At 41.8% G+C, this 15,717-nt stretch overlaps 1 protein-coding gene across 1 annotated transcript in view; it reads right to left on the reverse strand.

The window, feature by feature from the left end:
- MRPL39 (mitochondrial ribosomal protein L39) overlaps window positions 1-15,717 on the reverse strand; it is a 171,805-nt gene that overhangs the window by 123,079 nt on the left and 33,009 nt on the right. The window contains exon 3 of the mRNA XM_073617072.1: window positions 2,805-2,944. Within this exon, the coding sequence (XP_073473173.1) occupies window positions 2,805-2,944 (140 nt within the window). The remainder of the gene's footprint in view (window positions 1-2,804; window positions 2,945-15,717) is intronic.

Consider the following 15,717-nt stretch of genomic DNA (forward strand, 5'->3'; position numbering starts at 1 on the left):
AGTGTTAACCCCTTCCCTGCCATTGTAATAATAATGTAATAATGTCACTGGTCCCCAAAAAGTGTCATTTGGGGTCAAATTTATCCGCCACAATCTCTAAATCTATCCCATAGTTTGTAGACGCGATAATTTTTGCGCAAACAATCAATATACACCTATTGCGATTTTTTTTTACCAAAAATATATAGAAGAATACATATTGGCCTAAACTGATGAATACATTTGTATTTTTAAATTTTTTTTTGGGATATTATAACAGAAAGTAAAAAGAATATTTTTTTTTAAAATTGTCTGTCTCTTTTTTGTTTATTGTCAGTTAAAGCGACGCAGTGTCGCATCACAAAAAATGTCGTCCTTAGAGCTGAAACATAGAAAAACAGGGAGGGCGCACCGACCTTGTGCATTACCAAAGATAAAATTTTTTAGGTTATCGCTGAGGCTCTGATGAAGAGGGTACTCCCTCGTAAGGCGTAAGCCGTTTTGCGATACCATCTGGATCCCCCTAATATCCGTCCAGGTTGCAGGTGTCTGGAAGACACACCTCCGAATCTTTGGAGTAATGTTAAGCCTTTTTTAAAACGCTTGTTTGTGAGTATGACCTTTGTTTTTACTAGTCAAATAAATTTTATCTTTGGTAATGCACAAGGTCGGGATGCCCTCCCTGTTTTTCTATATGTATCGCAAAAAATGGCCCGGTCATTTATGGGGCAAATCCTTCCAGGGCTGAAGTAGTTAAACAGGAAAGGGGCGGGGCCACCCAGCGACATCACCTGGGGGCACCGCCCCCTTGTGACGTTGATGCCCCAGCATTCACCACTTGGTGGCGTCACAGGGCGGCTGTGCTGCCAGGTGGCCCCGCGGCAGCAGCGGCCGTCGTGATTGACAATGGATCAACATCGGGGGACATGGTTTTTTTATTTTTTTTTATAAAGGAGTTGTTAAAAACTGTGCGTTTTCATTTCTTTTTAACACTTTTTTGGGTGAATGAGTAGGGGTAAAATGTACCCCTACTCATTCACATGGGGGGCGGGATCTGGGGGCCCTCCTGTTAAAGGAGGCTTCCAGATTCTGATAAGCCCCCGCCTGCAGACCCCCACAACCACTACCCAGTTCCCCTCAAAATTTTGCAACCAGAGTGCATTCTGGGTTCTGCAGGGATGCCTTGGGAAAATGCCTAAAAATTGCCCCAAATTGACAAGCCAGCGGGTGGATCAAGCCTGCCTTTTAGTTACACAAAGCCACATGTTTTCATTGTGCAGCATTACACCCTTAACAGCTTCAGCTCCGGAAGGATTTACCCACTTCCTGACCAGGTAATCTTTTGGGATACGGCACTGGGTCGCCGTATCCCAAAAGACATCCTTTTTCCCCACAAATAGAGCTTTCTTTTGATGGTATTTGAGCAGCATTTCTGCGTGTTTTTTTTTTTTGTTTTTTTTTTTTGCGCTATAAACAAAAAAAAAAAAACAAAAAACAAAAAAAAAACAAAAAAAAGAGCGACAACTTTGAAAAAAAAAAAAAAAACAACATTTTTTACTTTTTGCTATAATAAATATCCCCAAAAAATAAATAAAAAGTTCTTCATCAGTTTAGGCCAATATGTATTCTTCTACATATTTTTGGTAAAAAAATAAAATAAAAAATCGTAATAAGTGTATAATAATTGGTTCGAGCAAAAGTTATAGCGTCTACAAAATAGGGGATAGATTTATGGCATTTTTTATATATATTTTTTTTTTTTTTTTTTACTAGTAATTAACTAGTGATAAGCGGTTTTTAGCGGGACTGCAACATTGCGGCAGACAGATCAGACACTTTTTTGGGACCACTGACATTTATACAGCGATCAGAGCTAAAAATAGCCACTGATTACTGTATAAATGTCACTGGCAGGGAAGGGGTTAACACTAGGGGGTGATCAAGGGGTTGAGTGTGTCCTAGGAAGGTGTTTCTAACTGTGGGGGCAGTGAACTGACAGGAAGTAGAGAGAGATCACTGCTCCTGATCACTAGGAACAGCAGATCTCTCTCTACTCCCCTGACAGAACGGGGGCCTGTCAATGTAAACTGGCTCTTTGAGGAGCGATCGCAGGGTCGCCAGCAGACATCACGGCCGCCGGCCACGCGCATCAGCTCTGGCGGCACGCGCATGCCCCTTTAGCAACCGCTGTACCGCTACGGCGATTTGCGCGTATAATGACGGCGGCTGGTCGGCTAGTAGTTAAGCACCGCATGGGCCAGCCGCCAGTATCCTAAAAACCATTTGAGGTCATTGGTTGATAATTAGGATGTTGGGTGCCTGCACAGCATCCTTGTTTGCCCATTCCACTGCCTCTCTTCATCAGCACAGGGGGTCACATGAGCCGAGTGAAGGAGAGAAACTGATGGCGAAGAGAAACGCTGGAATGTCAATCAGTACCAGTGTGCAAATGTGTATTTGCTTTGTAAGAATAAATCACCTCTAATGTAGGATGTCCTCCATGTGTGAATGCCGCTGCATTATGTAAAACTTTTAATTGTTTTTTTCAGAGTTTAGAATGGGGTAGAGATGTGCAGAATTTCAATGGGTGCATTGACTGAAACACTGCTCTAGGCCATGACCTCTGAGCCCATACACTATTTTATATATGACCTCTGAGCTTCTAGACTTCAATAACCTCTGGGCACTAAACTAACTTCAGAAGATGTAGGATTCCCGAAACAGTCACATCGCTAACAAGTGTGTGCTTTCCATCAAAGGTAAAACATCTGAGTTATATGGCTTATATTGAAGGAATGAAAGCACTGAAAATAATGCCTACTGACCTTATTGACTTCTTCTGGATCTTCGTCTTTGAAGGTAAGAAACTGGATATTACAGGATTTAGTGAGAGGTTTATACATATCCCAAACCTGACCGTCCACCAGGGCCAGCACAGCCTTAGCACCGTACCATTCATTGAGATCTGGAAAGAAACAGCAAAAGTCAAACATATCATCCTTATGCAAAATGTACAGGTGATGCTAACATATTACTATTGATATGAGGAAGCTGTGGACATCAACTAATCTTTGCTAAAATTGCATGTAATAGATACTTTTGAGAACCAGTACAAGTATATGGGATCCAGATGGGAATGTCCGATTTACAAAGTTGGTTTGTTTCCCTAACTTCAAATATAATATTTGCAAAATTTCTGGAGACGGCTTTATTCTTTGGAAAGCTGCAGGGAAATCAGTGCTTTTCTGTATTACAAAACGTAAATATATTAACCACTTCAGCCCCGGAAGAATTTACCCCCTTCCTGACCAGAGCACTTTTTGCGATTCGGCACTGCGTCACTTTAACTGACAATTGCGCGGTCGTGCGACGTGGCTCCCAAACAAAATTGACGTCCTTTTTTTCCCACAAATAGAGCTTTCTTTTTGTGGTATTTCATCACCTCTGCGGTTTTTATTTTTTTTAAACAAAAAGATAGCGACAATTTTGAAAAAACACATTTTTTACTTTTTGCTATAATAAATGTCCCCAAAAAATATTAGAAAAAACATTTTTTTTCCCTCAGTTTAGGCCGATACATATTCTTTTACATATTTTTGGTAAAAAAAAAAAAAAAAAAAAAATCGCAATAAGCGTTTATTGATTGGTTTGCGCAAAAGTTATAGCGTCTACAAAATAGGGGATACGTTTTATGGCATTTTTATTGATAATTTTTTTTTTTTTTTACTAGTAATGGCAGCGATCAGCGATTTTTTATCGTCACTGCGACATTATGGCAGGCACATCGGACAAATCTGACACATTTTTGGGACCATTGGCATTAATACAGCGATCAATGCTAAAAAATTGCATTGATTACTGTAAAAATGTCACTGGCAGTGAAGGGGTTAACCACTAGGTGGTGCTGTAGGAGTTAAGTGTGTCCTAGGGAGTGTTTCTAACTGGGGTGGGGGGGAGGGGCTGTGTATGACACAACACTGATCACCGCTCCCGATCACAGGGAGAGCTGATCAGTGACAGTGTCACTAGACAGAACGGGGAGATGCTTGTTTACATTAGCATCTCCCCATTCTTCTTTACCGTGAGACGATCGCGGGTATCCCCGCGGACGTTGGGTCCACGGGACCCACGATCGCGGTCACAAAGCTCCCGGCAGGCACACGCATTGTGAGCCACCTCTTAAAGGGCAACGTACAGGTACGTTAATCTGCCTGTATGTGTCCTTCTGCCACAGTATATCTGCGTGAGGCGGTCGGGAAGCGGTTAAATATAATATATTTAAATAAAATATAATGGCAGAATCCAACATTCTGACATTATATTTTAACAAAGTCCAGCCCACATCTGCTACATGGATACCTAATACTCTTTGGTTTTCATCTGAATGGCTATCATAGTAGAGTGTGCTAGAATGCTTAAAGGAGAAGTACAGCCAAAGATCATTGAGAGCGGTGACTGACTGACACAAGCTCTCTGCTCAGGGTGCTCTGAGAACCAAGCGATCAGTGGTGTTTGATCGCTCAGTTCTGTGTTAGAGCCGGTGGGGGGCCAATGTTGCATCTAACTAGGTAAGTAAGATTCTAAAAAAAAAAAAAATCCATTCCCATACTTCTCTTTTAATGCATTCCATGTATTATGGCAAAAAAACCTTCTCCCTGCAGCTCCCCCCCTCCAACCTGCCTTAATACTTACCTGAGCCTGATCTTGATCCAGTGAGAGCAGCAACTGTGTCCACTCTTTCCCTTCTCATTAGCTCAGACACAGCAGCGGGAGCCATTGCTGCCAATCACAGCCAGCAAAGAGGGGGGCTTAGGAGCGAGCACACATAAGTGCCCCCATGGCAAGCGAATTTCTATGGAGGAGGAGCCAAAAAGAGGAGGATCGGGGCTGCTCTGTGCAAAACTATTACAGCCGGTAAGCATGACATGTTTGTTATTTAAAAAAAAAAAAAACGTATTCCTTTACAATCACTTTACGTGGCTCTTATAGCTATGTATGATAGCCATGCATAAATTTGTTTCAGACCTCACATTCTACTTGGGGTGCTGTATAATACGGTTTACCATTAATCCAGTTTTAAAAGAGCTGCCACTGAAATATTTTAGATGTTTGTTCATTTTTTTTTTTTTTTTTTATTTACATTCTTTTTGGTTTTATCTATACATTGTGTTGTTCATGTCCAATGCGGTACCATGAAAGTCCATACCATGAAAAAAAAAAAAACACTGGTTAGGCACACATTTAACACTTTGATCGCCCCTGATGTTAGCCCCCTCCCAGCCAGTATCATTAGTACAGTGTCACTGGTCTGACTTGTCCACTGCAATATCGCAGTCCCGCTATAAGGCCCCTTTCACACTGGGGCGTCGGCGGTAAAACGGCGCTATTTTTAGCGCCGCTTTACCATTGTTTTAGCGGCGGTATTCGGCCGCTAGCGGGGGCAGTTTTACTCCCCTGCTAGCGGCCGAGAAAGGGTACAAATCACAGCAAAGCGCTATGCTGGCGGTATAGCCGCGCTGCCCCATTAATTTCAATGGGCAGGAGCGGTGTATACACCACTCCTTCACCGCTCCAAAGATGCTGCTAGCAGGACTTTTTTTTTACCATCCTACCAGCACACCACTCCAGTGCGAAAGCCCTTGGGGCTTTCACATTGGGGAGACAGCAGCGGCTCTTTCAGGGCGCTTTGCAGGTGCTATTTTTAGCGCTGTAGCGCCTGAAAAGCGCCCCAGTGTAAAAGGGGTCTAAGTCGCTGATCGGTGCCATTACAGGTAAAAAAAAAAGTTTAAATATCCCAGTTTATATAACTTTTGCACAAACCAATCAATATATGCTTAAAGCGGTACAAAACCGCCGGAAAAACAAACAAAAAAAACCTGCAAGACAATAGCATAACGTGCTAGTATGCACTGCATACTAGCACATTATGAAATACTTACCTTAGAACGAAGCTCCCGCAGCTTGCCCGGTCACTGCCGAGGGGGCTCACATGTTCCCTTGGCGTTTCTTCCGGCGCGGCAGTCCTCCATTCCGGCGCGCATGTGTCACTGATGTTAGCAGCTGCATGCAGGGTGAATATCACCTAAACCATGCAGGTTTAGGAGATATTCATTTTACCTACAGGTAAGCCTTATTATCGGCTTACCGGTAGGTAAAAAATTACCAAGCGGGCAATACAACCGCTTTAGTGGAATCTTTTTTACTAAAAGTGTGTAGCAGAATACATATTGGCCTAAATTTATGAAGAAATTATTTTTTTAAAAACATTTTTATTGGATATGTTTTACAGCAGAAAGTTTTTGTTTATAGCGCAAAAAATAAAAAATGCAGTGGTGATCAAATACCACCAAAAGAAAGCTTTGTGGGAAAAATATATGATATCAATGTTATTTGGGTACAGCGTTGCATGAGCACACAATTGTCAGTTAAAGTAACAGTGCCGCATCGCAAAAAATGGCCTGATCATGAAGGGGTGTAAGTCTTCCGGAGGTCAAGTGGTTAAAGCGGAGTCCCGCCCATTTAAAAGCCTTTAAATAAAACACACACTCACCTGTCCCACGTTCCAGTGATGCGCCCACCTGAAGCCTCGCTTCTCTGCACCTCCTCTCTGCAGCGCTGGCACTGCGCATGCACGAGCCACGCTGCGCCTTATGAATGGCCGGGCAATCTTTTTTAGACCTGTGATGTGTCCCAGAGGATTGCAGGGAGGGAGGGGGGGAGGTGAACTTCCTTCTGGCGCCGCGGCGCCAGAAGAGGAAGTGGAAGCTCGGTACCTGTGAAAACTAGGCGCCAGAAGAGGAAGTGGAAGCTGGGTACCTGTGAAATCTAGGCGCCAGAAGAGGAAGTGGAAGCTGGGTACCTGTGAAAACTAGGCGCCAGAAGAGGAAGTGGAAGCTGGGTACCTGTGAAATCTAGGCGCCAGAAGAGGAAGTGGAAGCTGGGTACCTGTGAAAACTAGGCGCCAGAAGAGGAAGTGGAAGCTCGGTACCTGTGAAAACTAGGCGCCAGAAGAGGAAGTGGAAGCTGCGTACCTGTGAAAACTAGGCGCCAGAAGATGAAGTGGAAGCTGGGTACATGTGAAAACTAGGCACCAGAAGATGAAGTGGAAGCTGCGTACCTGTGAAAATTAGGCACCAGAAGAGGAAGTGGAAGCTGGGTACATGTGAAAACTAGGTACCCCCCCCCAAAAAATGACATGCCAAATGTGGCATGTCAGGGGGTCACCAGTACTTAAAGCGGAAGTTCGTTTTTGAGAGGAACTCCGCTTTAAGGAAGACAGAATGTAAAAGATAGTAAATAGTTACCTTTCCTACTGTCTGCACCGCCAAACTCTGCTCTGATCTTGAGAAGTGGTCCTCGAAAGTCCTCGTCCAACACTTCCGGGAGCGTCGATCTCCTGGGTCCCCTGCAGCTCTTTGTGTTTTCTCCTGCTGACTACCAACTATTACAAAATACGTAATGATGTGAAGGTTAGCAGTAGATGGAGGGGAACACATACATCGACACTCCCAGAAGTGTCAGTTCCCTAGCGGACTTCAGGAGGTACATTTCTCAGGATCGGAGCATTGTTCGGTGATGGGGACAAATTGAAAGGTGAGCAGCAGGGTCAATTTAAAACGTTTAGGCAAATAAATGTTTTCTTTTATCTTTCCCTAAACAGTTTTTGCATTAAATTATTCAATCCATTATGGAGTATAAAAATGGAAATTGCGAATGCAATTTAAATGATATTAAAAGTTGACAGCTGAGGAGAGAGAAAAGAAAATGGTACTTGGAGGAAACCTTCTTCTGCCTCTACCTCCATTTTCTGCAAAAAATGTATTTAAGAAGAATTATTATTTTATCCCCAAAAGAAAGCAAACCTGAATGGCAACAATGAAGATATTTTCTGTAAAATACAGTGAAACATCCATTATGACTTTAAAAACAAGCAGCGAAAGTGTCTGGTTGGGAATAAAGCATAAAGCACTCCAGCCCTTGCGCCTTATCTGCTGAAAGATTACACAAGGTCAGGAACCAATAGACAATGGAACGCCACGCATCCTGCCACTGAACATTGGGAGATCAGTACATTAAGAACAAAACAATCAATTTTAATTATGTTGGGGCACCTGACAAAACAAGATTAATTGTGGCTATCAATATGCAGGGAGGCCCACCTGGCTCCATACTAGGACACAAATGTACATTTTAAATAACCACGCTAATCTATAAGCAAAATCAATACAGCGCGAAACATTTCACCATTCTTTATATGTTTGTGGCTGCGTGCCCAATGAGGACCTCCATGCAGATTTCGGGACCCTTAAGCCCTTCTACTACTAGTAGCTTATTTTATTTGTAATTTGGAAATTCCATTTTTTCTCATTTCAAAACAAGCTATTCCGTAATATAATGCAATTAGAAAATTTACATTTCAGTCTTCAGCTATATTTTTCTTAAAACAAAAAATAAAAAATGATGATGCTTGTTCAACTATACACTGCACTCACAAATCTTTCCCAGACTGCCCCATTGGTTTTTCCAGAAGTCAAAGTGCTTGAGGTGGGAATCCCCAGCACTGTCTGTAGGTTTACCACATTAGACCTGATTCATCAACATTCCAGTAACACTTAGAGTGGTGTTCCGGCCGAAATTATACTTTTTAAATAAAAATACCCCTATAATACACAAGCTTAATGTATTCTAGTAAAGTTAGTCTGTAAACTAAGGTCTGTTTTGTTAGTGTACAGCAGTAGTTTGTTATTTTATAAACTTACAGCAGGCCGTGGCCATCTTAAGTGTGGGCATCTGAAGCCAGACTGTATTTCTTCCTGGATCTCATCCTTACAGATCTCGCACATGCTCAGTGCAGCACAAGCAGTGTAATAGGTTTCAGGTCAGGTTTCCATAGCAATGGCAGTGTCAGAGGAAGTTGTCGCCCCTTCCCAGAAGGCACTGCAAACATGAAATGATGCGATGGGCCACGGCCAGGGAGGAGGGAGTGAAAAATGAATACAGCAGATATACAGTAGGTGCTGAGAAAAAAAATTAAAATATCCAATTCGTTTACAGTGCACAGTTTAGTGAGGGATGCTGAAGAGTTGTAAAAGTGGGTGGAACTCCACTTTAAAGACCCGCTTAAGTGGCCTTTAAATCAGTATTAATGGATGCTACTTTAGCATGCCTTAAAAGGCTAAATTCACCTTTTACAGAAAATGATCTAGGCATGACAATAAATTGAATGAACTTTTTACAAAGCTGCACATTTTTCTTTAAAACCTGGGGCACCTTGACTGCATAGACTATTTTTTTTTTTTTTTGGAAAAGGTGAACTTTAAACCCTCTAGTTCACTGATTCTCAACTGCCACGCTGTGGCTTCTTGTTTGCACCGGACATAGTTCCTAAGCCCCGCACAGTATAATGCAAGAGCTCCCCTGCACCAAAGCAGATCCTGCCCACCCCGTAAACCAGGTGTTGGAGATGTGCACTTGGAGGATCGGAGATGGGTGACTGACAGGCGGTGCCAATGTTCCCACTCCACCTGCAGAAGCACAGGGACCTTCCACTCCACCTGCAGAATCCAAGAACAGCACAGAGACCGGCGGAATCAGTGATCAGCATGGGTGAGTAGAAGAGATCTACTCAATGACACCACTCAGGCTGGACAGCTGTGTCACCTGCCTAGTGTCTGCTCGATATGTCTAACAAACTACTTTTCAGTCATGGTAAAAAAGGTAAAAAAAAAGTATATAGTCATACAAAAAAGTGAGGGAACACATATTTTATATTCTTCCATTGTATGAGTATAAACTTTTCCCCAAGATTGGATTCAAACTTGCAATACCACTTTTTTTTCTAAAGGCCACCTTAACACAATAAGGCAATACACCTACAGTATGTTGTAGCATGCTACAACACGTGGTAGTGTAATGCTGTGCGTTACCAAAAAGAGGGAATGAGTTATTTTAGGCACCTTAGGCTGTTCTGGCAGCCTGTTCAGTTAAAAGGTTACCCTAAAGCAAGTTAGAGCGCAACATGCAACTTTGTGTTGAGGCATGGAAGGCTTCAAAAGAATTTACAGGGCCCTGCTCTCACTATGGTTGAGAAACACTGCTCTAGTTCAAGGATCTCCAAACTTCCTAATCAAAGGGCCAGTTATATTGTCCTTCAGACCTAAGGTGGACCGGACTATGGCCAGTGAGAGTGGAATTTTTCCTGGCATCAGTGGGGGTAAACATATCCAAATTCGGTATTAGGGGGAGGAGCGTTGCTACATCATTGTTATCACTGGAAGAAATAATACCCCATTCTTAGTGTCATTGGGAGGAATAGTGCCCCACTATTGGTGTCATTGGGAGGAATAGTGCTCCATTATTGGTGTCATTGGGAGGAATAGTGCCCCATTATTGGTGTCAGTGGGAGATATTGTGTTTCATTGTTGGTGTAAGTTGGAAGAATAGTGTCACGTATCAGTGGGAGATATTGTGTTTCATTGTTGGTGTCAGTTGGGAGAATAGGGTCACGTTTTAGTGGGAGGATTAGTGTTCCAAGGGCTGGGATAAAGGCAGGCAAAGGGCAGCATTTTGGAGACCACTGCTCTAGTTCTTTCTGATCTAAAGTGCAAACAGGCATTTTCAAAGGCAAGTCCAAATTTTAAAGATCTTAAAAGGAATGTCACGTACCTCCTACGTGGCTGGTTCATCCCACCTAGTTGTGGTGGTGTGCTTTCAAAAAAAAAAACAGGCAGGCAGTTCTTTATTTCAGAACAGCGTGAGGCAACCCATCGCTGCGCAGCAGTCAATAGAACGTAACCACTTCAGTGCAGCCTCATCAGTGAAGAAGAAAAATTACTTATTTGCAAAACGATGTAACAAAAACTAAGAAAAACTTTTTTCCAAAATATCTTGTTTATTTAGTAAAAAATAAAAACCCCAGTGGTGAAATACCACCAAAAGAAAGCCCCATCTGTCACAAAAAAAATATAATAGAAATTTCATTTGGGTACAGTGTTGCATAACCATCAAAGTCAGTGCAACAGTGCTAAAAGCTGAAAATTGGCCTGGGCAGGAAGGGTGAAAGTGCCCAGTATTGAAGTGGTTAATGTCACTATGTGACATTTCAATAGAGTTTGTCTAACCACTTAAAGTGGTTGTAAAACCTTACAAACCATTTTTTACTACAGGTAAGCCTATAATTAGGCTTACCTGTAGCTAGCGTGGATATCCGTGGATATCTCCTAAACCTGCACGGTTTAGGAGATATCCCCTGTATTTGCATGTGCCGACATCATCGGCACATGCGCACTGACACAAACTGAAGCAATGCCACGTATGTCCCCTTGCTTCAGTGAGTGTGCCGTTACCGTACGCATGCCCGGGAGTGACGTCATCGCGGCTCCGGCCAATCACAGCACACCGGAGCCCACGATACTTAGAAAAATAACTTTGGGAGACATGTCGCCGGGCAGAGCAGTGTGCCAGGACCGCTGCGGGGGCTTCGATCTAAGGTGAGTATTTCATTATGAGCTAGTATGCGATGCATACTAGCTCATTATGTCTTTGTCTTGCAGGGATTTTTTTTTCAGTGGGTTTACAACCACATTAACCACTTCAGCCCCGGAAGGATTTGCCCCCTTCCTGACCATGCCATTTTTTGCGATATGGCACTGCGTCGCTTTAACTGACAATTGCACGGTCGTACGACGTTTTACCCAAACAAAATTGATGTCCTTTTTTTTCCCCACAAATAGAACTTTCATTGGTGGTATTTGATCGCCTCTGTGGTTTTTATTTTTTGCGCTATAAACAAAAAAAACAAAAAACAGGGACAATTTTGAGAAAAAAAAAATTATTTTGTACTTTTTGCTATAATAAATATCCCAATTAAAAAAATAAACAAACAAAAAATTATTCATCAGTTTAGCCCGATATGTATTCTTCTACATATTTTTCGTTAAAAAAAAAAAAAAAAAAAATCGCAATAGGCGTATATTGATTGGTTTGCGCAAAAATTATAGCGTCTACAAAATAGGGGATATATTTATGGCATTTTTATTATTTACTTATTTATTTTACTAGTATTGGCGGTGATCAGCGATCTTTATCATGACTGCGACATTGCGGCGGACAGAGCGGAAACTTTTTTGGAACCAGTGACATTTATACAGCGATCAGAGCTAAAAATAGCCACTGATTATTGTATAAATGTCATTGGCAGGGAAGGGGTTAACACTAGGGGGTGTTTAAGAGGTTAACTGTCTTCCCTACGTGTGTTCTAACTGGGGGGGGGGGATGGGACTGACTAGGGGAGGAGACTGATCGGTGTTCCTACTTAGTATGAACACAGGATCTGTCTCCTCTCTCCTGAGAGAACCGTGACACACAGATCACGGGTGCCCGGCGGTCATCGCGCATCGTCTCCGGGGAAACGCTGGGGGCGCACGCCTGCTAAAGCGTCTTAAAGAGCCAACATACATCAACGCCTCACGCAGGGGAGCCAACCTGCCGCAGTACAACTGCGGCGGCTGGTCAGGAAGCGGTTAAGGACCGAGCCTCTTTTTAACACTTGTTGTTTACAAGTTAAAATTTTTTTTTTTTTGCTAGAAAACTACTTAGAACCCCAAACATTATATATATATTTTTTTCAGACACTCTAGAGAATAAAATGCAATATTTTATGTCACACCGTATTTGCGCAGCAGTCTTACAAGTGCAATTTTTTTGGAAAAGTTAAAAAATAAGACAGCAGTAAAGTTAGCCCCATTTTTTTTTTTTTTTGTGAAATTTTTGTGAAAGATAATGTTATGCCGAGTAAATTGATACCAAACATGTCACACTTCAAAACTGCGCCCGCTCGTGGAATGGCGACAAACTTTGGCACTTAAAAATCTCCATTGGTGACGTTTAAACATTTCTACAGGTTACCAGTTTTGAGTTAGAGGAGGTCAAGAGATAGAATTATTGCTCTCGCTCTAATGATCACAGCGATACCTCACGTGTGGCTTGAAAACCGTTTTCATATGTGGACGCGACTTACATATGCGTTTGCTTCTGCGCACAAGCTTGGTGGGATGGGGCACTTTAAAAAATGGGGTTTTTTTTTTTCTTATTTATTTTACCTTTTTTTAAAAAAAATGTAGGTCACTTTTATTCCTATTACAAGCAATGTAAACATCCCTTGTAATAGAAAAAAAGCATGACAGGAACTCTTAAATGTGAGATCTGGGGTCAAAAAGACCTCAGATCTCATATTTACACAAAAATGCAATAAAAAATAAAAAAAACAATAAAAAGAAGAATTAAATGTCATTTAAATAAATAAATAATATTCCCCTTTAAGAGCAATGCTATGGAGCCGAGCGGCGGCCATCTTTCTCGGCATCCAGGCAGTGAGGGGGGCGATAAAAGTGATCTTGCGGCGAATCCGTTAAAGGGGGCAATACACAGCATTAACCACTTGCTTACTGGGCACTTAAAAGCCCCTCCTATGCAGACCAATTTTCAGCTTTCAGCGCTGACGCACTTTGAATCACAATAGCGCGGTCATACAACACTGTACCCAAATGAAATTTTTAGCATTTTTTCACCACAAATAGAGCTTTCTTTTGGTGGTATTTGATCACCTCTGCAGTTTTTACTTTTTGTTAAAAAAAAATGTAAAAAAATGAATTTTTTTTTTTTTTACATTTTTATTTTTTTATATTTTGTTATAAAAAATTTAAAACAGGTAATTTTTCTCCTTCATTGATGTACGCTGATGAGGCGGCAGTGATGGGCACTGATAGGCGGCAGTGATGGGCACTGATGGGTGGCAGTGATGGGCACTGATCAGTTACACTGATAGGCAGCACTGCTAGGTGGCACTGATTGGCACTACTGATGGGCATTGATAGGTGGCACTGTGGGCACTGATAGGTGGCACTGTTAGGTGGCACTGATAAGGCAGATGTGCCTCTTCCACTTCGGGACCGATGTCCCTCACATCTGAGCCAGTGATCGGCTTTTTTCTCTACTCACGCTGTCAGCCCCTTACTTGGACCAGTGATCACCCGAGTTTCAGTGACTCGGTGATCACAGCGCGCTCTGCGCCTGCCCTGCAGGGCGCGTGCACAGGGGAGGCCGTCATATGACGGCCTCCCGGGAATTCAGGTCCGCGCTGTGGCCGTCATTCGGTCATAGCGCGGATGTCAAGTGGTTAAGAATTGGGGTATGTAAACTTTTGATCAGGGTCATTTGGGTAGTTTCTGTTGCCATTATGATTTAAAAAGAGTAAACACAGTTGATTGATAATAAATGGCTTCAGCCAAACACTAACCATGAGTGAAAGGAAAGTTTTTGTGTTATCATTCATATACTCTGAAAAATGGGCAAGAAATCAAATTCTGTCAGGGTATGTAAACTTACGAGCACAAGTGTGTATGTATATATATATATATATATATATATATATATATATATATATATATATATATATATATATATATATATATATACACACACACACACACACACACACACACACACACACATATACATATACACACACACACACACACACACACACATTTTTTGAAGACCCATCGTATATATATTTTTTATTACATATAGTTACATAGTTGGCGAGGTTGAAAAAAGACACAAGTTCATCAAGTCCAACCTGTGTGTGTGCTTTCATGTTAAAATTACATTGTATATCCCTGTATGTTGTGGTCATTCAGGTGCCGATCTAATAGTTTTTTTAAATTATCGATGCTCCCCGCTGAGACCACTGCTTGTGGAAGAAAATTCCACATCCTAACCGCTCTTACAGTAAAGAACCCTCTATGCAGTTTAAGGTTAAACTGCTTTTCTTCTAATTTTAGTGAATGGCCAGGTGTCTTATTAAATCCCCTTTTGCAGAAAAGTTTTATCCCTATTGTGGGGTCCCCAGTACTGTATTTGTATATTGAAATCATATCCTCTCTCAAGTGTCTCTTCTCCAGAGAGAATAAGTTCAATGCTCGTAATCTTTCCTCATAACTAATAGTTAATTAGCTTAGTTGCCCTTCTTTGTACTCGCTCCATTTCCAGTACATCCTTCCTGAGGACTGGTGACCAGAACTGTATGGCATACTCCAGGTGTGGCCGAACCAGAGTCTTGTAGAGTGGGAGAATTATAATTTTATTTATTTATTGATTTATTTTTTTATTTTTTGTTTGATATAGAAGAAAAGTTTTTTGTTTTTTTTCATCTTGTCCTGCATTGAAATTCTCATGGACATTTGTTCCACTTAAGATTTGTATTTTAAGTCCTGTTATCTCCTGGGGATTATGGTTAAAGTTCCCTTTTGTTCTATAACTATCGTGATCTATGATGGGATGATGCCCTCAGGACAACACATTATTTTAGCATTATGACACTTAAAAAACCTTTACAGCTCATCAGTTTAAAGTTAACCATAGAATTATTCCTCTCATTTTGGAATGCGTGATGAGGTCTTATATGTTTTGCAATCAGCGTTGAATACATGCACATGCCCTGCATGCATATTTGCATTGCTATGTGCCTGTACATGAGGCCATAAGTTTGTTTACATGTCATTACTGAGCCGCTGTCATAGATACGGCAGCAGTAAAAGGGTTAAATGCCAGAGGAGCTTGATGAATCATTAATATTAGAGGTTATGCTGGCCGAGAGTACTGCACGTCTGGATGAGTGTCGAGATGCCAAGAAGCTCCCACCTAATTAAAAGGAAGCTTGTGCAGTGGCCTTTCATT

The sequence above is a fragment of the Aquarana catesbeiana genome, linkage group LG02 (genome assembly GCF_042186555.1).
Source record: "Aquarana catesbeiana isolate 2022-GZ linkage group LG02, ASM4218655v1, whole genome shotgun sequence".
NCBI lineage: Eukaryota > Metazoa > Chordata > Amphibia > Anura > Ranidae > Aquarana > Aquarana catesbeiana.